At 41.6% G+C, this 27,019-nt stretch overlaps 1 protein-coding gene across 2 annotated transcripts in view; it reads left to right on the forward strand.

Annotated features, from left to right (window-relative positions):
- DGKQ (diacylglycerol kinase theta) overlaps positions 1-27,019 on the forward strand; it is a 109,110-nt gene that overhangs the window by 2,999 nt on the left and 79,092 nt on the right. For both annotated transcript variants that reach the window (XM_055699517.1, XM_027811788.2), the window contains exon 2: positions 23,475-23,554. In XM_055699517.1, the coding sequence (XP_055555492.1) occupies positions 23,475-23,554 (80 nt within the window). The remainder of the gene's footprint in view (positions 1-23,474; positions 23,555-27,019) is intronic.

Raw genomic sequence — 27,019 nt, forward strand, 5'->3', positions numbered from 1 at the left:
TGAGCCTTGAATCCATTTAAAGGTACAGCATTCTTTTTTTATGTTCTTTGGGGAGGGGGCTTTGTTAGTAGGGAGATTCCTGGGCTCCACGGTGGATCTTTTAATATGTAAATTAGGATCGTTCACACATAGTTCGAGTAATTTTTTGTTTGGTCTGGTTAACATGGTCCCAGCTTGACATCCTTATCGTATCTGTTCCTTCTCTCAAGGCCATGTCTTCTTACTTATTTGTAAGACTTTATTAACATCCTCTGTTTTCCAAATTCTTTCTTGATTTTTGTTACAGATATTTACATATCTTTTTTTAAAAAGTAAATAATTCTTGTATCAGTTTTGTGGCCTAATTGACCGGGATTTGACTTCTAATTGTGATGGTGCTTTTGATCCTCGGAAAATGGCATCTTCTAGATGTGAATGATCAGGTCTATGGAGTTTTTCAGTAGACTTATCCTGCTCAGTGAACTGGCACATGCCTATGTGGCTTACATGGCTGTGTAGCAAAAATACAAGAAGGTATAATGAATTCTCAAGACATTTCTGGCAGTGCAGGGGCCAATATAAGTGGTCTTTCCCTTTCGCATAGAAGAGATGCTCTCTGTACAAGGCACGAAGTGTCCCAGATCTAATCACTGTCTTTTAAAGGAAGATACTGCTTCCACCTCCAGGTACTTCTGGGAGAATTGCAGCTCTTTTGCTAGATTGTCAAGGTATTTTCATAAAAGAAATTTTACAGGAAAGGCAGTAGTCTTCCTATGTGGATTAGGTGTCCAGTTAGGTCTGAAGATGTCACTGTGTTAAGCTTTTGTGCACACATTTGTTCTAATCTTGGTCAGCCAGGCTTGCAGCTATGTGTCTCTCCTCCGCCCCTGGCCGCAAATTTGTTTCCTGTATAGGCGTTGTAGAAGACTATATTTTTCTTGCCACTTTACTCTTTGTAGCTGTCACTTTCTTTGATAAGTGTGAAAGAGTAAGTGATGTTTGGGTTGTAACACAATTACTCTTTTATATTGCTCTTGCTTTCCCAAGCCTGGTCATTTCGGTTTCAGTGGATTTGAATTTCCTCAGACTTGGCAAAGAAGAGGCAGCATAAGACGCTGTGTGTGCATCTTAAAAATACTATATATATATGAAGTTAATGTAAGAGATAAAGAGAGTTGAATTCTCACTGGTTGTGCACAGGAGAACCAATTTCATACACTAAAAAAATGGCTAGTAGATATTTTAATTTGGAGTTTAGGATTTATTTTAGCCACCAGTAAACACTTTTCTTCTCACAGTGCTTTTTCTTTTTTCTGTAAAGACTGAAAAAAAAGAAATCTAGGAAGAACATTTTGGGGGCTGCATTTCCAGTGCTATAAATCTTTCTAATGTGAACTCAGTTTGGTTTTTTATAGCCAAAGGTTGAAATGTAAGGGGTTTGAGTAATAAGCAAGTTGGTTAGCAAATGTAACAGAATTTTAAGCCATTTTTAGGTGTTTTATATATATATATATATCTTTCATTAGAACGTTTATTGGAAGCAACTGTCATGGACTTTTTGGTATGGTTTGTGTCTGTTTTTACTAGGGAAATGTAATCTAGGCATCTAGGGTACTTGTCTTGATATGAAAGCACTAACTCAAATAATGCTTTGGGAAATAGCATCCTTGTTTTCTGTTTTTGTATCTTTGGAGGGTTTTTGTTTGGTTGGTTTTTAGGCTTTGTATTCTAAGCAGAACCCCCAAACCTGTTCCCAGATGCAGAAATTGTTGTTTTTCCTAATCTGGGTTAGATGTTGGCTGGCAACACTGCAGCTTTTCCAGAATAATATGTAAACTGTGAATTGGAGTGATGTTTGTGCCATAAATATCTTACTTAGCAAGGCAACCATAAGGCTGCTGTGATTCATACAGGTATGTCCCAGACATAGGCAAGCCATGTTGTGCCTCGGTGGCGTAGGAGAACCTGGAGATACTCAGACAGCATCTCTGCAGCAGGCTACCTATGTGTATTCTGGACGTGTTTTGAATGGAGTCTACTTCATTTAAAGACTGTTCTAAGTAATTGGAGTCAGATAGGGAAAGTGTATTTCAGTTTAAAGCTGGGTGTTAGACCAACAGAGAGTTTGTAGGGCTATGGAAATAGTAGCAGGGAATAAAGGGAAGAGGAGCAATCCCTTTGAGCTCTCACCCTTTCCAGTTAGTTCAGTAGTAGGGACAGGCAGCTGGAACATCCTTGACCCTGCTGAGTTTTGAAGGAAGTGGATGATGTGTGAGATTCCCCAGAAAGTCTTAATGTTTACAGTGCACAAGGGAAACATATTCTTCCTTCTAGTGAGCTTGGCTTGCTTTTGGTGCATGTTGAACTAAAAATGCTGCAACAAGGTAAAACTGCAGTAAAACCTTGCTTCTATTCCACAATTAGTTTTATTTTCAAGACTTGTTGGCTTCATTCTTTACTGGGTTCCTCATCAGTGGTGGGGTCTTTCCATGCAACAGTGAGCTGTTTGATGTTGACATGCAGTGTGAGTTTGTGGCTGAGATGTTTTTGATAGGACTTTGGACAGGATGTGGATATGACTTTGCTGTATTTAAAACTTAGATTGAGCCATGTGACTCTGGATCCATCTTGGGAATGAACACAAAAACTGGGGACACACACACATACACACCAAAAAACATTCCCCCAAAGAAACCCTGAAACCTTGGCTGAATTGTGGTCAAGCTGACATATATGTTGGGGGAAAATGTTTGGGGCGTTGACTGACCCAGTGAAAGATGCAATTTACTTACCAGTCTGGATTTGCAGGATAATCCGTTTTGTACTAAAAGAATGTACGCTTTTCTTTTCCCCACCTCCCTCTGACAGTGCTTTGGAGGAAAATATTGTCACCATCAGTGATGCAGAGGAAAGGACAGGGAGCTTTGCAAGTACACACACAGCTTTTGTAGCTGGAAGCTATATTTTGTGTTGATAGTGTTGTCCCAAATCTCAGTCCAGAAACTCGGTTAGGTAGTAAATAACTTACTGTAGAAAGTGTTATAGCCAGTAATCCAGTAACAGGCTTTGCACAGCACTTTCACTTACCATCTGTGTTACTGCCTCAGTCTGACTCAGTGATAAATGGCAAAAGCTATAAAGAAGGTGCTCATCAATCCATCACAGTGTGGAGTGGCTGCCATTGGCACTCTGCAGGTTTCCTTTCAAGATGATCTTCCATCTACTATTGCTTAGACTTAATATGTTCAGGTGTTCCTCGGCCATTTTCTAGGCTAATACTCTCATTCTTTTAATCTTGCACAAAATTTTTCAGTCTTCCTTTGGTAAGTTTCCTGTGGACCATAGTTCTTGCAGTCCTGTGCTAGGAGTCTAAAAAGCCTTGTATTCTTTCTCACAGTTGTGTGGGATAGAAATGCTTGACTAGTTATTTCTTTCTGATAAACAAAGTATGTTGAACTCTAAGGCTTTCTCTGTAAAATGTTTTTTAAGAATTGTACTGAGCCACCTAACAGCATTTTCTTTAAAACTTTGGTAGCATTTCAATCAGAAGTGACCCCAGTACTTCAAGGGTGGAGAAGCACATGCATGTTCCTATTTTCTGTGATGTTTGTGTGCATTAGCTACGTGCTGATACATGCCCTGGTTCAGGTTTGGTTTCTTTTTACGAACTAGTACGTCTGGGTAACACTTCCCCTTTCACTAGAGATGGTGTTCATTCCTTCTTTATAGATGTAGAAGTTGGTATTGAAACGGGGTGTAGTGCACCTTACTCAGCAGCACACGTCTCTGTGAGGTTACTCTGTCCTCCTCCAGTTTTAGTCATAAGCAGTTTTTTTCTTTAGTGGTGATGTTACTTTTATTTCAGTGTTTTCCTGAAAATGTATCCTGGGTTTTTCCATGTGAAATAAGCCCATTAAGGATACTTTGCATTGACAATTGCTTTCTAACAGGGGATGTGTTATGTACAGTAGATATTTATTACCCAAGTGTAGGTGCTGATGTTAAAGTGGGGTCTGGCACTTACAGTGCAATGGAGGATGACATGCAAGATTTTTAGTTTTCAATCTCCTCGTGGCAGTTTATGACAAATGTTTCTGCTGATAAACACGCGCCCACCCCACCCCACCCCGTCTTGTTCTGAATTCCACGTTCCGGGATAATTTTACTGCACTGTTTCCCAGGGGTTCCCTCTGGGCAGGGTCCTGTTGCTTGTCTGTTTTCCCCTCTTTGATTACATGCTCTTTGTAACTTGTCCATAACGTTGCGTTTCTGCTTAGTATTCCATAGAAGCCTGGTTCTGTTCTTGATTTTGGAGCAATTTTCTCAGGTAGAAGCTTTGAATTACCTTTGAATCAAGCTGTCCCTGGATGACCTTTGCTTTTTGTTTATGTCATTAGTTTCTTCCAGAGTTGTTTCTCATACTGCATTTCATCAGCTCAAACTGTCTTCCTTCTGGGGTACTTGTTGTTCATTAGGTCCATTCTGAGCTGGCTGTGGAAAATCCCTTTGATGAAACTGCTTTTGCAACATCTGTTGAAAACAAGTGGCTAAGTTACATTCATTTATTTAATTTAACTCAGCTCCAGTGGGAAAAGAACAGGACGTATGTATAGCAGATAGACCTTTCTAAAGCATACAATAGTATGTGCTGATCACTTCCTGTTCTTTTGGTGTTGGGATTTCTCTCCACACACACACACACACCCCACCCCCACTTTTTTTTGTTTGTTTTTTGTTTGTTCAATAGCACCTTTCAGTTTTGAGAGAAGCTTTATAGGAAACGCTCCAAAGCAGAGAGCAAAAACTAACATTTGTATGTCACAGTGTGATAAGGAACTTAGTGGAAGCCTACTTCTTTTTTTCTAAATGTGCCACCACAGTATTTTTCCTTTTAAACCATATTGTTGCCTACTGTTATTTCACTTGTGGAAGTCTGTTATTCACTAGAGTACAGTCAACCCCTAATTTCACTTCCTGTTTTGATTTAAATATTTTTATTCACTTGGTTCTGGAAGAATGAGGGTGTGTGCATGTGTATGTATATATGCATTCATACATATATACTCACATACATGTATACATGCAAAGAACACATGTATTTGTGTTTTTCTATGTTTGTTGCTTTTTCCCTCTTTAAAATTGAATATGAGTGATTTACTTGGAAGTATATTTAGGATTATGAATGTCATATGCTGATATTGCTCACCTGCTTGGTTTCTTTTTAAATACCACTTGTATTATATGTCATGCCACTTGCTATGTAAAAATAATGTTGTTTAAGAGCTAAAGCAACTAATAGTGAGAATAAAAATTACTGTATTTGACCACAATTAAATCCATCCCTGGAGGTTTTACATACAGAAGACTGCTACAGACATTCTGAATACTTTGCTAAACAAATGTGCTTGGGAGAAACTGAATGATCTGAACTTCAGGTGTTAAAATAGGAGCAGTGTGGTGTTTTGCACATAGCATTAGTTTACAGTGGCTATGAAATAATATTTGCAGTATAAGTGCAAGAATATGTAGCAAAAAAATCTCTGTTCCTCATTGCATTTCTTTCTCCTTGGCAGAATGTGTCACATTTTAATGTCTTGGTTTGCTATGATGTAATTCAGGAAATGAGCCTGTCCTTTTTCTGCAGTACTTTCTCTACAGCACGTGGAGATAATAACTGGTACACCTTGTTAACCAGTGAGCATAAGATTACTCCACTAACCAGTTCCTTAAGAGTTCCAAACAAAAATACTTCCTCAGTGCTGAAACCATTGCATGGTTGGGAGCTTCAAAAGAAGGCAGAAGAATACAAGGAAATTGCTAAGATTCCTCTAAGCCTGAAGAGGGCATAAGGGAAGGGTCTGAACATAAAGTAGAAAAAGGCTACTTGTGTTTGAGACTGTGTGCTCTCTTTCAGAATAAAAAAATGCGTTTTGCGAGGTGAAAGATTTTATTCAGAATCTAGCTAGGATGCAAGAGTGTAAATCATCACACAGACAAATTTTCATGGGAAACTGATTAGGACTAGCAATCCTGGAATGTATCTCATATAGAAAGGAGCCCTTAGACTTGAAAGAAAGGTGTGGGCTGAGTAGCGTGGCCTAGGAAAACTTTTTCACATTAAACCTCTTCTCACAGTGTTGATAAGGAGGACTGGAAAAGCTGATTTCAGACTTCTTGGATATTCACAAATTAAATGTTTGGAGAATTTAAAATTCTCAAGACACTTATGCAAGTTGGTCCATAAATTCTGGGTGGCCACGGATACTGTTTGATATAGTGGTGGTCCCCACACTGGAACAGTTGTGCTTGGCAGGTGTGCACGTGAGCTGTGAGGCAGTGTGTCTGTTCTTACTGCTGGAGAGTTGTCATTTGGTGGTAATAGCAGCCCTTCCAAAAGGTGATCACAACCCCTTTTCCCTAGAAGGGGTTGAAACTTGAGAAAAATTGTGCTTGCAATTATATTTGGTGCTCCAGCCCTCTGCCTGGATGCTGGGGAGACTTAACTCTGCAAAGAGAAGATGCTAAGTGAGAAACTAAGCATGTGACCCAAAATAAGGAGGTGTGAAAGAAGAGATGTAACCTTAAAAACAAAAACAAGTGAGAAGATTCCTGTTTTGGTTTTGGTGCTGTTGACTTACATGCCTGTAGTTTCTCTTGTGAAGAAGACAGTTAACCAGTGATGCATATTCCCAACAGCAGCTGAGACTATAAAACCTCCGTAGCTAAACCCTTTTTCAGAAATAGGCCAAAGTAGGAGGTAAAAATACTGTCATGTTAAAAATTTCCTTCAAAAGAGCTAAGTATCGTGTCCATTCTGGTTTTGACCTCTCTTACTCTGTTCCTCTTATATTCTCTTTGCTCCAGAATAGCTCCTGTCTGGCAAGTACCTTGAGATTTTTTGAAGCTAGTGTATTTCTGATTTGACCATTGTTTCTTCAGGAGGAACAAATAGATTATTTAAAAAATAAATCATCCTCCTCTTCCTTTTCCCAAGTTTGGAAAGATAATGGAGATATATTATACTTATTCAGTACTTTTGGTCACTGTAACCTTTTTTGTAAATATGGGAAGCATGGTCTCATGGGAATCCTTAAGAACCTTTAAGTATGCATTGGTAATTCACATGTATAAATTAATAGCTGATTATGTTACATAATAAATTAAGAGCAAGTGATACAAAAACTTGCCCTGCCAGTCTGATTGATTAAAAAACTCACAGCAAACAACAACAAACCAAAATAAACCCTGAGATCATTTGGTCCCTCTTTAGGAACAACTTACAGTTTCTCAGGGGTAGATCTTGAATTTTACTGATTTGTGAACAGAGCTATTGCACCTTGGAAGTTCTGGTGTACTCATAAGTGGTCTATATAACTTGACACTGCAGGCTTCTGTTCTCCAAATAGATGTAAATGCTCAGCTTCTATGAATTATATATGATCTTACTCATGTGAAAGAGGCTGTTGCTTAAATTCCAGGTGAGTATATTCCTGAGTCTCCAATGACTGAAGCCTAAGTGGTGGAATTGAAATCCTTGCTCTTTCTTAACAGGAATCTTTTTGAAATGCTTGGCATTTGTAGTAAGATTAAGAATGGTGATTCAAAAAATAAATAGCACCTTAGTTTGCTAGCCTTTCTGGAGTGCCTTGCGAATGTTTGATTTTCCTCCGATTCACCACTGTATGAATCATTTACCTTTAGTTTCCTGACCATGTCAATACCCTCATAGCAGCCATACTGAAGAAGACACTGAATGTTCTTACCCTAGTGGCACAGGACCCTGCTTCTTTGCTTTTTGCCTTTTTTTTTTTTCTTTTTTTTTCCTTTTCTTTCCAGCTCGCTTTTTCACTCAAATCCTGTAGTTTTGTACACTTCTGTCTGTGATGCAGCTTGGAAATGAAGCCCTATAGGAATTAGAGGTAGAGGTTGCCATGGCAACTGGAGGTGTTTTTGTGTGTGAGTGGTTTTTTTTCCTTCACTTGTTTTGTTTTGTGGTGATAGGAAGTGATGAGATGCCCTAGATAATGCTGGGATTACCCAAATTAAAAGAGGAAGAACACTTATCATAGGGTTACATGTGTTAATAATTTGGCCTACATTTTAATTGTACTCAGTGTTTCTTTTAAAATTACACTGTGCTGTGGAGATAGGTGGGTGCTATTGTAGCCAAGATTAGCAGTGTTTTTTATTCTAGTCTCTTCAGGATTTTTTATTACATTTTTATGTTCTGTGTTCAGTTTTTAAGCGGCAAGGTGGAAGGAAGTGCACTCCCTAGGGATTGCAACCCTCCTGCTTACTGGTTGCATAACTGAGAGGCAGGGGCTGGGTTTTTGTAAAATGCTGCCTGTCACTTCTTCCTTGATTCATTCAAAGGATTTCGGATGTGTTTTGGACGGAATTCTTGGGTCCCATCTCCCCCCACCCTGAGCACTGAGCAAATTCATTGAGGCGCTGTGTGCACGGGATGCATGTGAGGTATATGTTGTGTGTCCCTGGTGATGCACTCCACAGGTGCAGGACTACATTGAAGCTGCTCTGAATGTTTTAGTGTTGAGAATTATCTCCACATCTTTGAATATTGTGAGGGATTCCAGGCAAATGCAACAAGATCACAGTTTTCTGCCAAAACGCCATCATGGATTATGAAGTCCCACAGTGCATTAAATTCTGCTGTGATCTGCCCTGTTTATGTAAGTAACTCAAATTCTTCTTTTTTCAAAGTTGAAGATGTGCTACTGTTATTTCCCTTTTATAAGTGAGGAGCCATTTTGGCGTGAATATGTCTAAAATTGCAGAAGTGTTAACAGGACTGATTTTTGTAGGAGACATCTGTGTTGTCCACCTGGCTTTTCAGAAACTATTGAAGTATGACATTGACAATGTGGTATGTGAAGTTCTGTGTGCTGTACTGGGCAACCAGTGATAGTAGGTCAACGTATGTGAGGGGTAGAAACCTGCAGTGTTTATGTGGGTTGCCTAAGCATGATGAAGTTTTCGTTTTATGGACACTTGCAGTAAATGTCAAATTGTTTTAGTGGATTTTCCTTAAAATTGAGGGCTGGATCAGTCTTGCTTGTGGGTTTTGTTGTGTTACTCTGTTCTGAATACTGTAAGCTATAGCTCTTTGTTTTGACCAGTAGCTGTGAGTCAGCTGGAGGGTGCTGATAAACAATTGACAAAGTTTCTCTTTGTAAAGCATCACCCTCAGAGCAGTGAATTGCAGAAGCAGTTGCACACAACAGCTGCGGGGAGTTAAGTACCATGTCTTTAGCATTCATGACACTGGTGTGCATGTCCTAAAGTAGATGGTTCTGTGGTCTGGCTGGGTCTTTGTTGTCACTCCTCTGTTTTTAACCATTTCATGCTTCTCTGCCCCTGCTGTCCTATTTCACTTACAGATGCTGCAGAGCTGGCACCTCTCTGCTCTGGCCACTGGTTTTTATCTATGGTTCAGTTGATTGCATGGGCAATCTGCAGCAGAAGACAAAAAAGGCTCCAGCTTAAAGGTAGAACCAGGGGAAAAGATGAGTGTTTAAGTGTCTTCAAGAGGCTTGTCTTCAGTGGTATCTGGTATTTGATGTTTTTTCTTACCCTCGTGGCATCACATGGAAATTTTGAGTGGGGTGTCATTGGAAGACCTCTCTTCTCCCTTGAAGGATGTTAGGAGCTATAGCCTTTCACTGCAGGTGCAGTGAGGGTGGTCAGAGGTTTTTCTGTCAGATTTCAAGCTGACTTGATCAGTTCTAGCTATGTAAATATTGCAGTCTGGAAGACCTTGCAAAAAGCCAGACTATGTTACATGATCTGGCAATCTGGCTTGTATGGGCAACCTTCATCCTCTGGCCTGTACAAAAGAGCTACTGGGGTGCTTAATTGTTTGCCCTCACACAGATCTCTGTGGTTCAGAGACAATTCCTTTTCAGGATCCCTGTCTTGAGCGTAATTAAGTACCACTGCTAGTCACCTAAGATTGCGGGCTCGCAATTCCTCCTTGCTGAAAGGAGAGTCGCAGCCATCCCAATGGTCTGTGGCTGTTGCATGGTGGATGTGACTTCCCAGTAGTGTGCATCACCATGCTAGAACCACACAGTGGAAAGACAAACTCAGTGAACAGAGGGCAAAAACTGTGTCCCTCCAGGCTCCCTGTGCAACTCCATGTTGTGAGTGGGATGCCTCTTGCTCTGCAGGATTTTTCTTTGGGAACTGTCAGGAGATGAGTTGCTGAGCTCTCTCCTGATGTTAAAACCCTCTTGGAGATTTCTGGGTTTCCATCAGTGAACCAGTGCCTTGTCCCAGGTGCTGTCCTGTCTTTGACCTAATCCTCAAGAAGAGAAGTTGTAGGTGATTTCTGGGTCTGGATGTGAGTTTTGCACTAGCCGTCTTCCATCTCTTCGAAGAAGAAAAAGCTTTTGATGTCAGGGAGCTGTTCTATGCTAAAATAACACATCTTTTAAATTCTGTGTCCACCTTCATTTCACAGGTGTGAAGTCTGATCCAGATGTCTTTCAAGAGGGAGAAAGTAAAGTCTACGCAGAACTCTCCTTTCACATAGAATCATAGAATAGTTTGGGTTGGAAGGGACCTTTACAGGTCATCTAGTCCAAACACAGACACACCATGTAATGAGCAGAGATATCTACTAGATCAGGTTGATCAGAGCCCTGTCCAGCCTGATCTTGAATGTTTCCATGGATGGGGCATTCACAACTTCCCTGGCCAACCTGTTCCAGGGTTTTGCCAACCTCATCATAAAAAATTTCTTCCTTGTAGCTAGTCTAAATCTACCCTCTTTTAGTTTAAAACCATTATCCCTTGTTCTATTGCAACAGCCATACTAAAAAGTCTGTCCCCATCATTTTTATAAGCCCCCTTTGAAAGGCCACGATAAGGTCTCCCTGAAGCCTTCTCTTCTCCAGGCTGAACAACCCCAACTCTCTCAGCCTTTCCTCACAGGAGAGGTGCTCTAATCCTCTGGTAATTTTTGTGGCTGTCCTCCGGACCTGCTCCAACAGGTCCACGCCTTTCCTGTGCTCAGGACTCCAGGTGGAGTCTGACTGGAGCAGAGCAGAGGGGCAGAATCACCTCCCTCAACCTGCTGGCCACGCTTCTTTTTGTACAGGCCAGGACATGGTTGGTTTTCTGGGCTATGAGTGCACATTGCCAGCGCGTGTCCATTTTTTCACCCACCAGTACCCCCAAGTTTTTCTTGACAGGGCTGCTCTCAATCCCTTCATCCCCCAGCCTGTACTGACACTGTGGCTTGCCCTGACCCAGGTGCAGGACCTTGCAGTTGTCCTTGCTGAACCTCATGAAGTTCACATGGGCTCCTTCCTCAGTCCTGTCAAGGTCCCTCTGGATGGCATCCCTTCCCTCCAGTGAATCAACCGCATCACTCAGCTTGGTGGCATCTGCAAACTTGCTGATGGTGCACTCAATCCCACTGTCTCTGTAACAGTACTGGTCCCAGTACGGACCCCTGAGGATCATCACTGGTCCCCATCTGGACATTATGCTGTTGACAGCTCCTCTCTAGATGGGACCATTAAGTGAGGCCATACTGCAGCATGTAAAGTGGAGAGGGAGGACCCCTCTTGTTTCTGTAGGCACAGCTGGCAGGGTGTCTAGGGTTTTCTGCTGGGTATGGTTATGATGTAGAAAAGCCTGTTGACAAAATGGAGGTGGCTACTTCTGCTACTGTGGTATAGCTTCCTTGTGCAGTTGTTATTTGCTCCTTGGAGTGCAAAGCACTGGTAGAACTGAGCACACAGTGTAGGTGCCTTTGTTGTCCCTCTAGCTGTAGGTACTCTAGCTTCATCTGGTTAGCAGGATTTAGGAAACCTGCTTGGTCAGAGATGGAAGGCAGTGGAAGGTGCTTTTCTGACGGGTGCAGTGCTGTTCATTTGACAGTATTGGGCTTACTGTACCAGGGAAGATGGAAAAGCAAGATAGAGTTTATTGTTAGACTTCAGAATATTTGAAGCCTTACTGAAGGGAGAGTAAGAGGTCCTTAGGGTAGCTATGGGGCTTTAAAGCTACCACTATTCAAGCAAACCTACTGCAATCAAATTGGTGCTGTTGTGATTGACAGTTCAGATATATCATTGAACTCATTTGACTGTTTTGTTATTTAGTAGCTTGTCTTGTTTTTGCTTGACTTGTTGCTATGTTATTTCCTGACAGCATACCTGAAATACAAATGAATAAGAATTCAAATATGCCGCCTTGAAATTACAGAGCTCAGAAGTTATAAAAACATTTTTTTGGGGTAACTATACCTACAAATAGAGCTCGCTGTCATGTAGACAGTTCTGGAAATACAAAGTACAATGTAATCCACAGTAAATACTTGGGAAAGCCGAACAGGTTTCTCATCTCTTCTGGACTTTCAGAGGAAGAGTATCCACAATGCGGGTCTTACTGAACTGTAAGACGAGCAAAGGCCCAAGGTTTCTCACCACAGTGAGAGAGGAGGATGTTTTTAACACCTGACTTCTTAAAGCTTTCAGAGATTTTTCCATTTCTGTCTTGCTGTTTGAAATGTTCTGTGAAGACCAGGGCTTCTTTAGTGACAGTTTTCCTGGTGACATTTATGAAGCATTGCTTAACAGACTTCTAAACTTAAACTAGGTCGTGCGTTTGTCTGAGAGAATGTACAGGTCTTTGCATGGTTCTGCTGAATTGGGAAATAAGCTGGCAAGGTCCATGTACTGCATCCAGCATTCCTTTCAGCAAATAGTCACAGTATTCAGTCTGGCTGTGGTCACAGTCCTAAACAAAAAAGCTAAATGTGTCTGTGTTGGCAAGCTGCTACAGTAGAAAAGGAACTCAAAACTGTGTAACAAATGTAAAAGTTAAGTCCCACAAAATTCTAGTGAAAAGAGAATGTTGCTTTTAAGTTACTCATGAAATCAGCATCTCCTCCGTCAGCTGGAATGGTACTGTCTGCATAAGCAGTCTGATAACAGCATGTTTTATATAATAATTTTGAACCATTGAGATTAAAAAAAAATACAAATCTTTTTCTCCGATCTATGACTGCTTAGCTTGTGGGCATTTCTCAGAGCTATTGTCTTCTAATTATCAATGGATTTATTCAGTGAATGCAAAGGCAGTTCGGCTGAACAAAATAGTTGGCTTCCAGGATGGGGGATGACTTCAGAAGTGAGTGAAAAAGCTCCTAAAGGGCAGAGGCACTGTATGATTAAGCCTGTATTTTGGCTTCTGTCATGTCAGGCATGTGCTATGGAAAAGAGGAGGAAATAACCTACTTGCTTTTGATAGACTGACTTTGCCTGAATTATCTTGGTGCTGATATACCCTTTAAGTCCCACTGATTCACTGTTTGGAAAGTGGAGACTCTTACTGTTGTCCTGCATAATAGCTTTAAAGCTTTGGTTTACTCCCTGGCTTTGCTAGATTTTTTGTTTGGTTTGTTCTGTCCATCTGTAGACAGTTGTCCTTTCTCCTCCTTCTAGATATGCTGCAGTAGCTATGCCTCCTGTAGTGAGCGTACAGTGCACTCTGCCACGGTCTGTATGGGTGTACTTTTTTTAAAGTACAAGCTGATTGTTCCATGTTAAGTGCTACTTCTGTACCTGTCTTCCTTCCCCAAGTGCTTGTAACCAGCCTCTTTATAAACCAGTGTTATTGTTTCATGACTGTGAGCCCTGGCAGAACAGAGGTGGAAGCTAAGACATCTCCATGAATGCTGGTAAACAAAATGGGAATTTTGAGTTCTTCCCAGGTTCTGGACTAGATGGTGATCCACCAGAAGGCAGAGGGCCCTGCTTTGTTTGAGGGTAACCCTGGGGAAAGTGGTTGGACTGAACAAATATTTGCTTCCTCTTTCTTAATAACAGGGGTAATAAGAGAACATCTCATATTCTCTTATTCTAGCAATGATTTCCAGAGGTCTTTAAAAAAGAGCTGGTTTTTTTCACTTGCTGAGCACTCTCTTTTTTCTTTTTTCTTTCTGTTTGTGAGGGGAGGTGTAAGAATAACACTTAATGTGTAGGTTTTGCCACATTACGTGTTTTTTTTTGCTGTTCTTTCTGGTCTGCATTCATTAACTGTCCAAAATAATCATCTGACTTGTTAAAATAAGCAGCACCTTGCTTCACGAAGGTACCTACCTAGCTGCAGAAATAGTTGAAAGAGAAATGGAAATAAACAGTTCTTCATGGCTTGAGTACACAGGGCAAGAAATACTGGAACGAAGTTGTGAGAAGGGAGGTTTGGTTTGGACATCAAGCACCAGGTTCATAGCTGTAAGGACTTTGGAGGATGTAGAGTTGGCTGTGTTCGGAGGCTGTGGGTCGTCTCTCCTGGGTGGGTGTTTGGAGCGGGTTTGGCTGCCATTTGTCAGGAATACAGACTAGCTGAGCTCATGAGGTTACTTGCTACTCAGTTTTCTGTAAGAATTAATGTGTTACTTATGTGCTTTCATTATAGTTATATCAGAGACACACTGAGATTCATGCCTAAAGTAGTAAATATTTTTGTAGAAATTATTTTGACAGTGTAGCTGTGTGGCAGAGAAATAACACACCATCTGAACTATAACATTTGACTGTTTGACATCAGTTGAGCAGAGTTGTTACTACTGATATTTTTCTATTTGGAATGAGTTTCAGTTTGCAGATCTGAGAATAAGGGGATAGAAATTCCAGTGCTCCCCTCATCCTTTGGGCTCAGGAATGTCCTCATATTTTTCTTCCCAGCAGTTGTCTTCTCAGGAGCAAATCATGCAAAACCTCTGAATTCCCATAGTCATTTGCTTTGATAGATGCTGAGACTTCCGTTAATTGCTGAATTTGTATCATTGTCAGGCTTGGTGTCAAAAGTAGGACAACATTTCGTAATTCTGAGGAACATTCATATTCTGAAGAGTAGCTCTGACTTCAGGGAGAGGAAATGCCTCCAATTGCAGAATAGGTTGCAATAATGGCTTGATGTAGCATAGGCAAATTCAGATACTCCCTCTTCTTCAGGATTGATGATGCCTTATATAAGTTGGTGACATACAGAACAAAGATTTGTAATAATTGTGTCTGTTTAAGAGAAATATTGTTGTTGCCAGAAGTACTGATGGATGTCTCTTCTTATCACTAAACTTTACAGGAAGCCTGGGAACATTTTTGAGTGGATAATTTACCCTTACTCATTCTTTCCTATCCCTGTTCCATTCCTTAATCTTGGTGTAAGTGAGACCATGTAACATATATCTTGTTTTTAATCTGGTATATTGACTTGAAGTAAAAGAATCTTGGCTTCTGTAAATTGTTGTGTTTTAGCAGGCTGAAAGCAGTTGTGCTGAATTACAGCATGTGAGAGTCTGACTGTAACTCTTCAGACTATGTAGTTAGATGTGCTGCACTCTTAACAGTAATGCTCCCTACTGGAGTTAATGACAATGAAAATTACTGAAAGTAGTGAAAAGGAATTGAAAAATTCACCCTGCTGGAGTGAATTACACCTCTGGAGTAAAATGGCATGAGCCATTATTCTTTCTGTAGTGCCTGTTGCATTTAGAACATAGTCACGTTTACTGCAAAGCACAAAGTTTGAAACTGCACCACATATCCTTTGTGCTGCCCTGAGACTGCTCCTAAACCTGATGGTTCTGATTTCTTGCTGAAGTTGGTGGCCTGTTGCATCAGGCATGTGGTAGTGTAAAAAGTGCCTGTTCTGTCACCTTCCCAAGGAGTCCACCTAATCCCAGCAGTTCAATGGAGAAATAGCAACACTGTCATCATACTCCTGGTGCTCAGCACCCTGGAGTCTGCAGCCAGGAGGCAGGTGGCTCTTCAACCCATCCGCTAGCAGTGTGGTCTCAGACCAGAGTTATCACAAAGTACAAGTCTGTGAACTTATCCTTTCGCCATCTGTAAGGAGCTGGATTTTTTGGGTACCCCTTCTCTTCAAACAATTGCCCCTCTCTTGGGGCCTGTTGCAGTGTTCCCATGGCTAAGTCTTTAAACACGTGATGGGATTGTTAAGAGGCATGGTCCTGTTTTTTCAGAGACCTGCCTGCCTTCAGTCAACAGAAGATGACGCTCCTTGTAGCTGCTGGGATTTGTTCAGATGGAAAAAGAAAACTTGATTACAGATGAGTCGTGTTTGATGTTGAAAATGCAGTGATGAGTTGGAGGTTGTTGTGTGAAAAAGGAGTGAGAATCTCAGGGTGTGGGGGCTTATGATAAAGAATGAAAGCTGCTGTAAAGTTGAAGGTGGGGAGAACACAATTGTCCCACCTGCATCTGGTCTGGGAAGCTATTTATAAACGTATTTGATTCTTAAAAGGAATACTTAAAATTTTCGAGCCTAAAATATGTGTGAGTACAGAGAGATATTCCAGTTCAGGGCAGGAGGAGTAAAGTTGCATTTAAATACCTGATGAAGACTTTGTCCATGTTTCTCCATCTACTGTGTTTCATGTTTTTTTGAAGATAACCTTTTAAAGATGACATGGTTTGGATAGGGATCATCTGTAACATTTGCAGACACCTGCTACTGGAAAAAAGAACTCCCCAGTATTAAATCTACCATTTTATTGCCTGGGGTCTATGAACATAAAGTGATGTGTATGGCAGGGGTCGGGGGGAAATTCTCACAAATCGATGAGCCTTGAGTCAGCTTTTACAGTTCAGGCAAGAAATGAAGTTAGGAGTTGTAATGATGCATCTAGGGAAATGTGTGCCCAGTGTGTATGAAAAAAAGGCAAACTGAACGCTAGACATTATTAGGAAAAGAACGGGGAAGGGTGACACAAAAGCCACTTCTATGCTGCTATACGAACTCACGGTGTGTGCATACTGTCTGCACAGTGGCTAAACTGCTGGTGAGTCCATAGGAGTATCATGCAGCATTAGATATTCAAGAAGGCTTTTTCTTTCCCTTTTTTTTTTTTTTAATCACCCTTGTAATTCTTCCATGTAATCTGTGTAAATTTATAGGGCTTTTTGTAGAGGATTGTAGAGATTTTTCATTTATGTAATACGTCTACATATATCAGGCCATCCAGTCAGTAAACTCTCCAAGACAGGGATGACTTCCAAGTCTTACATTTAACAAGATGCCCTAGAGAATGACTGCTTTTCATTTAGTTTTATTTATGTTCCCATTAATGAGCTGAGTATGTTCTTTAATGCATTGCACTTAAAGTTTTCCAGAAATGAAAAATTTATTATGCACTCATAGCTGGGAAAACAATTCTGAGTTACTAGGCCATTCCTGGCTGAGCTAGTGGTTTGTTTTAAAAACAGGAACAAGCCCTTTAGTCAGCTAGGGCATTCAGTAATCTATAACCTTTCTGAAAAGATTAGAATAAACTTTTGCAGGCCCTTGCTGGGAATTACAGCTTGTGCAGGTGACAAAATGCGAGTGAGTTACAGCACTCAGAGATGACGATGAACAACAAGAAACTATTGTTTTCCAAGTCATCCAGTCAATACTGAGGAGTTGTGGTGTTGTCACTTAATGTCAGGGTATGAAATTTTCCTAGTACTGGCTCTGTGACAGGCAGCTGGCCAAAACACTGTGTTGTTTCTTGGGAGTCACTGGAGTTTGCTGTTGGTCTGCGGTGTGCCAGTGCATCTCAGGTTTGCATGGAAGGAGCACTCAGCTGCAGGAACTTGCCTCTGTCTTCAGGTACAAGACCTCTCTTCAAGAGTCCTGAATGTGACCTGTGGCAATGAAGGGTGATGGTGGTTCCTTTGTAAGTACCAGACCATGTCCTGCAAAACCCATGGGTTGTGGCACCTTGCAGTGAACATAAAAGGAGGGATTTTTTGGAAGAAGGAGTGGGTGTTGCTGTGGCTTCTGGAACTGGTGCAACTTAATTGAGATGTAAGAAGCAGAGGCAGAGGGGCAGAAGGCTACTGGCAGGTCAACAAATCCAGGCAACAGACAGTTGGAGGAGAAATTGCAATTTACTTTGCAGGTGCATTTGTTAAGCTCAGAATAAGTCCTTACTGAAATGAGAGAAGTGCTCTTGCCTTAAGAACCCACCTGTGAATAGGTGCACAGTCAGTCATGTGTTAAACTGATCAGACTTCCAGAAGAGAATCAAATCCATTTTGGTCTTTTTGTTGACATTCCTTGATCCTCCTTGGAGAGCAATTTAGTAGCTCTGTTTTTAAAAGTGTTTAGCAAATGTAAAATTAGATTTATAAATACAATTGTTAAAGTTAAAATGTTAAAATAAAAATTTACAAATAAATTTGCTTGAAAAACAGCAAAACTGGATTGTGATGAGTATCTCCTCAGAGTGGAAACAAAAGTAATTTTCAACACCACCTAGGATTTTCCTCAGAACTGGATGGTCTTGTCATGCATAGGAGAAGATTATGTGTTAAATTTGGTATTTCTTGGGCAATTCTCACCCAGCCATCATTTGTGTGGGACACAGACACATTGCTAGAGTCTGCACGGGACATAATCCACCTTCTTCTTTCAAGTTTTGGATTCTGCTTTGAAGTCTGTCTTGAGGACAGAGAAAAAGGGTTATTTGGAAAAAGTGTGGCATATTGGAGGGTGTAAATAGCTGTTGCTTTGTTAACAAGTGTTGCACAGCTCATGAGTTATAGCGATCATAGAATCATTAGGTCCAACTGTTAACCCAGCACAGCCAAGTCCATCACTAAACCACATCCCTAAGCACCGCATCTACACCTTTTTTAAATACCCCCAGGGATGGTGATTCCACCACCTCCCTGGGCAGCCTGTTCCAATGCTTCACCACACTTTCAGTGAAGAAAGTTTTCCTAATCTCCAATCTAAACCTCCCCTGGCGCAACTTGCAGCCGTTTCCTCTTGTCCTGTCACTTGTTACCTGGGAGAAGAGACCAACCCCCACCTGCCCACAGCCTCCTGTCAGGCAGCTGTAGAGAGCAGCAAGGTCCCCCCTGAGCCTCCAGACTAAACACCCCCAGTTCCCTCAGCGGCTCCCCACAAGACCTGTGCCCCAGCCCCTTCCCCAGCCCCGCTGCCCGTCTCTGGACACGCTGCAGCCCCTCTACGTCCCTCTTGCAGAGAGGGGCCCAGACCTGAACACAGGGTTCGAGGGGCGGCCTCAGCAGTGCCCAGTGCAGGGGGACGGTCACTGCCCTGGTCCTGCTGGCCACACTGCTGGGGACACCAGCCAGGGTGCTGCTGGCCGCCTGGGCCCCCTGGGCACACTGCTGGCTCCTGCCCAGCCGGCCGTCACCCAGCACCCCCAGGCCCTTTCCCACCAGGCCCTTTCCAGCCGCTCTGCCCCAGCCTGTAGCGCTGCGTGGGGCTGGTGTGACCCAAGGGCAGGACCCGGCACTGAGCCCTGCTGAACCTCACACGACTGGCCTGGGCCCATCGCTCCAGCCTGACCAGGTCCCTCTGCAGGGCCCAGCTTTTATGTCCTGCCTTCCTAGGGACAGCTGAGGGAGATGTTTTGTATTTCCTTGCAAGTGTATGTTGGAGAGCGGCTGGCTGTATATTCACTGTGTGTTGCTGTACATATATATTGCCTTTTTCTTTTTTAAATTACCAAGTCAAACAAAATGTGACTGGGGAAGTAACCCTAGGAAGTGAAGGCACTTGGGCAAAGACCACTGTAAAGCCACATCTCATGGTTGGTGTGGGCATGGAGCAGTCCTGTGGTGCCTGATGGCCACCTGGCTTCTTGCTGTGCTTTGGGAATATCTAATTTTTCATATAATTGAAGTAATTTATTATTGAATAGAGGAGGGGAACAAGGGAAAATTGTCAAATATTGTTGCTGCTGTACACCTGACCATATAGTTAGGTGCTCAGAGAGACCATGAAAAGTCCCCCAAATCTGCAGGTACATGTTTTGTGGATTCTGTCAGTGTATCTGGAAATTGCCTCTCTTCATTTTCCCTCAATATGCTATAGCTCCATTCAGTTTAAACCTGGATATGGATGCCTTGTATTGAAAGTCCAATGTGAAGGTTGCAGGCACTGTTTTCTTCCAATACACCTCAAGTGTTTGTCTCTCCCTTCATCCATACTGTCAGGTACTTTTGGCAGTGCTGAAAATGCTTAACTAAAGGATGCACTGAGTGCTCCTGCCTTTCACACCTTAGTGAAACCATCACTTTTGTATACAGCATCTGAAAGCTGCATTTGAAATTGCTTTGTTGTGACTTAGACAATCCATAGATGCATGGGCTGGTGCCTCATCACTGAGTTTGTATGGAGAAATCTTCTGCCTATAAATAGAACAGCCTGTCTTCTTCCGCTAAATGATTTTACCTCAAATTTTGCATTTCGTATTCTGAAACTTCATGCAGCATCTTCTGGCTTGTTTTTCCTGGTGAAAGACCATCCCTTAAAAAACACCAAACCTCTCCTGGCTGTCAGAACTTCAGGCTTAATTGCATTCCCTCTCCAGTGCTACTGACACAAATTTAGAATTCACACCCCCCAGTACTGTTCATACTTCAGTTTGGCCTGCTGCCATTTCTGCGCCCCTCCCCCCCCCCCTTTTTTGGGGAGTGTTGAAAAGAGAAGCAAAATGGTGCCTTGTAAGAGTTAGTGCACCCCCTGAGGAATTCTGTGGGACAGGAAAAAGAAATGTAGCTGCAGCGTGTGCATCCTCCCTGCCAAATCTGAAGCATGTGACAGGCAGAGGAGGGATGTGTGAGTACCTACTGAAAAACATGTGAAAATCTTCTGTGGAGAATGTTACAGTCTCTGTTCGGACCCTACTGATCTCCTGCCATTTGTCTCTTGATATTTCTTAATTGTTTTTTTGCAAATACTTCAATCTTTTCCACAAAATTTTTGGAAATTCATTATTTTGTGTTTTCTTTCTTGATATGCAGTCAAGCAGTTAAAAGCTTTATGCACCTTCCTGTTTTTCTCCTTGCATGAAACCTTTATTCACTTTTTGGTTTACCGCTTTTCTGAAATTGCTGGTTTGAATAAGTCTTCAGTATTATTTTTCTGTGCCACGAGATGTTTCCTCAGCTGAACCATGGGATGCTGTCTTTATGCAGGGCCGTATTTTGCTGCTTCTGTCACCACAAAGAGAAAACTGAGTGGTATTGTGTTCAGGCACAACTCACAACTTGAGTTGTCTGAATAAATGGACATCATCTCTCAAGATCCTTGCCCATGGAAGGAGCTTCACATCTGTCGGCTGATTCGGAGCCTTCTGAATTCCCTGAGGCATTTGTGTAGGGCTTGGTTAACCTGTGTATTGAGTTACTGTATGTGCACTTCAAGCCAGTAGCCACTTGGAGATACTGGTCTTGCAGACCTCAGTTGCCAGCTGCTTCTTGCCGATCATAAAATTTATGGGAGCAGTCTGTAGCGTCTTGCTCTGTGCTTTCCTTTCTAGTTTGCCTGCTTCTGAACCAGAAAAACAAAGGAAAACTGCGCCATTTCACTGAATTTCATTACTCACTGATGCTTTCTCCTTGACAAGTTCTCACCCCTTTATGAAGTTCTTGACAGCTGCCTATTTATATTTGAAGCTTCATATTGTTGCCTTTTGTGGGTTGGATCTGTGGGAACCTTTGTCACCATGCTTCTGCCTGCAGGGGCCAGCCCTCCTGACCTAGACAGGTTCAGCTGAGCTTCAGGCACCACCTGAGACAGGGAAAAGACTGGGGCAGATGTCTTCTGTCAGTGACAGGGCATATATGGTACATTTCAGACTAGCTAGTAGTGGGCAGGGAGCATCTCTTCTGCAACCTTTACAGACTTGTTCTCACAGCAACTAGCTGACCCTTCTGAAAGCATCCATAGAAATGCTGTGGAGACCTGAGGAGAGAGTAGGTTATGTCCATCAACATCCATGTTGTTGTAATATACGTAAGTGTGATAAAGAATTCACCAGTTCTCTGTGTGGGGTCATACCTGTGTTCTGGAATAGGAGATGCTTGTTTCCTCTGCCTGGACAATCCCTTTGTTCTCTTTGGTCTCTTACATGCTGATGGGCTGTGTGCTCCTTCCTCCATAGTGACCGCGTACAACTGTCTTGGGCATCTGCATTTTCAGCTCTGAGAATCTGATTTATTATCCCTTCATTGACTGTTTCCACCCCTTACCTGCCTTATTTAGTCACGAATGCTATCAACCTTAGAGATGCACTTAATACTGCACAGCACCCAGCAGAAGGTTTGGATCTGCTCCGTTCCCACTTCCTTTCATCAATGCAGTAATCACTCTGCGTTCAACCATGGATGATGAATAATAATGTGTTTATACGCAGTGGTGACTTGCAGTGCTACTTCTTTTTGATTTGCAGACTAATGAAAAACAAATGTCTGCCTGCTGCTTGCATTAAGATGAGCGCCAGTGTGAAAGAGGTTATCGTTCTTTTTGTGCCAGATAAAAGGAAAGGTTGCTTGGCATGGACTAGCGGTAAATCACAGAGAAGTGGATCTGGATTTTAATGCTTGAGTTGGCATGGGAGGCAGCAGTGTTGTGAAATCGGAAGTCAATGAGCTGGAGAAGGGAGAAGAGAGGAAAGGAAAATGGTCTGCTTTTGGTGGCAATGGCCTGCAGATGGGAAGCTTGAAGTGCATAGGGGTTTTCTCCATTCCTGGTGAAACTTAGGAAGCAGTACAGCATGCTTCTGAAAAGCAGGCATGTGTGAAAACCTCCTGTGTACAGCAACAGCAGGCACGGGGAGAGGTCTGTGCTTCCACACGAGGTCAGAGCCTGAGCATCTGTGTAAGGCTTTGCGCTGGAACTGCTAAGGGTAGTTCTGAAATAAGGAGGACTCTAAAGCTGTAGCTGCACAGCTTACTAGCTCCTCATTAATGCAGGGTGGTGGGAATGGAATAAAGAATGCCTTGTTTTCTTGGAACAGCTTAACATCATGTAAATCCATGGTAAGAAGCTATGGAAAATATGATCCCGATGAGAATGGATTTTTTCGAATGCTGTCTTGCTTGAAAGCGTACTTTGTGGAGATCAGGTGGAATTCTAAACCTGTGCTTCCACAGTAGAAGCAATAATTAGTTGCTCTTGACTTTCAAAGCTGCATGCAAATGGTGACCTTTAATTTAGTATCCTTCGTCCATTAGTCTCAGTGTGTAACAGTACTGTGGTTTCTCTCATTTATTCCTGTCACACGCATTAGCTTGTAGAATAAGTTTACTTTCAAATGTGTGTATCTGCTTTGGCTACATCGAAGAAGCTGTTTTGGACTTTAGATTGTTTAAAATATATTTTGAAATTTAAGAGCTCATTGTGGTGCTTATGGGGAGAAGGTGTGGGAGGGCATGACTCGCTGTAGGCCTGTAATGTATTGGTTTAAACCCTTCTTCTTTTCCATTGCCAATGCCTTAGTAACAAAGTGAGATGGAGTTCACGCGCTGCCTGAAGTGTGGCAGTCATGTACATCCTCAAACCTAGGGGAGAGCAAGTGTGATTAAAAAGATATGTTCCTAATTGTATTTGACTCCATATCATTTTTTGTTTTGTTTCTCACAAAATCCCTTATTTGTGAAGATTTGCTCACGGTTCTTATTTTATTTCCACAGTTTGCAACTTCATGTCTCATGAGAAGTGCCTCAAGAATGTCAAGATACCATGCTCATGTATTGCTCCAAGCCTTGTAAGGGTGAGTAAAGCACACATTGCCTTTTCCCTTTCTTGGGATAATGGCACAAATTTATTACTATTGAACATGGTGTAGTACAGTAGTGGCTTGTTGGTGTTGTAATCCTTCAATCAATTGTGTTAGTCATCACCAAGGCTTTTGTAGCCACTCAAAGGCAAAGTTTCATCTCCTTTGAAAAGTCCCTGCTATGGGCAGCTGTGGATAGTCTGTCTTTTGAAGAGCAGTTATTTGCATTCTTTAAATACTACTAGATATTCTTACTTGTGTGTCATTACCTGGAAGCCTTGCAATAACGTAGCGGGCCAACTGATTGGTATCAGTCCTCTCAGAAAACTGTACCGTGTGTCATACTGAAGAAGAACTCTCTGTACGCCACCAATGTTTTTACAGCAATTGCATCTTACTGGGAAAATACTAAAGCTTCTCTGTCTAGGGAAGGGGCTGTGTTTAGCCTCTGTTGATTGCTGCACCTTAAGAATTTGCTTGCTTATTGTGTCCAGAGAATAAAGTCATTGCATTAAAAGCATAGGATTTCAAAGTAAAAAAAATCTGAGGGCAGGACTTCAGCTGATGGTAATAACTCAAATTTATTTATTTTGGTAATTAATAAAGTACTTGCTTTCAGATGCCCTGTGACTTTCTCTCCCACAAGACTTCATGCTTAAGAGATTGTTTTTAAAAGGTCTGAAAGATGAATCAACATTAAAGAAGATAATAGGATGCAACTAAGGCATTAAGAAGTTAAAATAATGAGAAGACAAAGTGTATTATCCGCTTGGGAAAAGATGACAGAAAAGGAAAAAAGGGGAAGGAGATCAGAAACTTACTGGAGAAGTAGTAAAACACTACAAATACCTTAAAGAGCCATATCCAAAAGTCAAATGAAACACGGCTGTAAAATCAGAATCATGTACATTACAGACTTCTCTGACTAAAAGCACATTTATGGGAACACATTGTGTAGACCTGGGAACCTGTGAAGCAGATCTGCTTCCCTTCTTTGTATCCTAGAAAGCTTTACAAATTCCTTTATGTTGTGGAAACCTATACAGGGGGTAGGACAGGAAAGTCTGAAACAGTATTTTGAAGTTACATGAATTGGATAGAGAGAAATCAGCCAGCCACTTGTTTTCCTTATATTTGCTTTGTCTAAATGATCATGCTGTTAGGCTTACTACACACTTCCTCTTCCCCACATACTTTTCATCTTGAGAGGTATAACTTAGGTGAAAAAAACTTGTCCAATACATAGGAAGTTGCCAGTGAAATAGTAAGAAATAATTGCTCTCAGAACCCGCGGTAAAGGGACACATAGATAGAAATGATATTGCTAGGAATTAGCAACTACTACTGTTGCAGTACGCTGGCAGCCGTTGTAGCATGGGAAAAGGAACAGAGTCAGATGATATAGGTATCTTTGCAAGGGCCCTTGGGGGGATGATAAATCCAACTGGGAAACAATTCAGAGTGTTAGAGCTGTAAACATTTGTGACGGCTTCTTTTGTGAATGTGCTCTAAATATAATTCATTGTTAAAAATAGCATTTGTTCCTTTGCCTTTGCATGGTAAAAATCCTGCATTTAAACTTACTAATGCTTCCACTGGCATTAGTTGTGGATGTCAGTGTGGGGTTTTTTTGTTCTTTTACCAGTCCCCGCCCCGTTCTTTACCTGCCCCAACACATAAATTTTATCTAATAGTTTGCACATAAAATTAACTATTGTTGCTGAGCAGTAGAATTTGTTTTATCTGAGTGGTTGTCAGCACTCAAAAGCTGTTTGCAGTTCAGTGTTGCTGTATTTAGCTGCAAAGTGTCTTCTGTGTTATCCATGCTGAGCTGTAATGACTATGTTTTGAAAATACTGGATTGTGCTATTCTTTCTGGACAGTGTTGTCCTCCCTGACGTGGTCATCTAAGTTTCATTAATCCTGGGTCTGCTGTGCAAGTGAAGTCTGCCATATGGGAGACGTCGTTTTGCGTGCAGGCTCTGTCGAAGTAAATATTGAACTTGGCATTTGCTTAAAAACCATAACAGAGCAAAAAGCAAATGGTAATCATTTAGAGAATGTGTGGAAAGTTTATTTTCTTAATCTCCCTTCTCTCCTTTCAGATTATTTATTATTTCTTTATGAAAAGGTCCAATGTAGGAGGGAACACTGGTGGGATTTTTTTTCTGGTAGTTGCTTCTAGTACGTCAATATTCAGTATATTACAGAAATGAGATGGTGAGTTGTTGTTTTTTACTTTAACCTCCTGGATTTCATCTAGAGAAGGTGGCAACTGTTAAACCTCATCAGAGTCTGTATCATTTGATAATAAATCAAACTGTCAGATGATAATTTTTCAGCAGATGTTTCATGGAAACTTTTATTCCTGAGAGTAGGGTTTCCTTCCCAGTGTCAAGTAAAGGCCCACAGAGTCACAACCATGCCATGATTGCATCCAGTCTCAGATCATTCTTTTTGTTCGCCTTGAGAACATTTTTTCCACTATTATTAATCATTATCACCTGTATTCAGTGTTCTAGACTGGGTCCAGGTCATGATGTTGCAAAATAAGACTTCATGGATCAGTCTTCTGAACAAGCTTACGGTTTTATGGTTTGCAGGGGAAATGATTTGTTCCACTGGTAAGGTTTTGGCAACTGTACCAAATGCAGACCCTCTCTTTCCCACATTCCCTTATGTTTCTACTCTGAGATACATGTTCAAAAAAAAGGGGGGGGACGGACAGACATGGGGACACCCACTCCCAAAACACCCAACACAAAACAGAGTAACAGTGAAAACAAAACCTCTTTGATTGGGTGTGAAATGTCAAGTTTTACTTTCCCATGTTAGGTTGGCATTGAAGCTGTATTACAAATTTTTTACTCTTAAGTTTGCCCTAGAAGTGTGTATATGTTTTCTGTATAACTGTTCTTTGCAAACTAAATGGAAATGATAGTATATTGAACGTGGTTTTACTGAAGCTGGGCATTTGCTATGCTTGTTTTTCCTTAGGGTTGACAGGCTGCTCATGAAACTTTCTTGTGTGCTTTTGTTCTTAAAGCCAGGTTGTCTAGAATGGAAAAATGCTGGTTTAGGTCATCAGCTTCTCCTGAAGCTTTCTATGCTAAAAATAAAACTTGGCTTTGTAGTTCAGGATGTGGATAGCAGCTGTGTTCATGAGTTGTGATAGTTAATGGGAAGGTTGTGGTGCTTGACGAGGTCTCTGCCTGGGCAAGCAGGTGTTGCAGTTGCCTGCTGACTTGCGTGTCTCCCTATGGCTGCTGGATTCAGCTGTGTGTGGGTGGTTATTTGGGTCATTTCCTCATGAACTGAAAGTAGAAGAGAGGAATAAAAGGGTACTTGGGTTACACTAAGTCCCCCTAACCATGCTTCTGATAATCTGTTCTGTACTGGACACTTTGTACTTTGAACACACAACAGCAGCATCTCATTTTTCTGCCACTGAAGTACTTC

The sequence above is a fragment of the Falco cherrug genome, chromosome Z, assembly GCF_023634085.1.
Source record: "Falco cherrug isolate bFalChe1 chromosome Z, bFalChe1.pri, whole genome shotgun sequence".
In the NCBI taxonomy this organism is placed as follows: Eukaryota; Metazoa; Chordata; class Aves; order Falconiformes; family Falconidae; genus Falco; species Falco cherrug.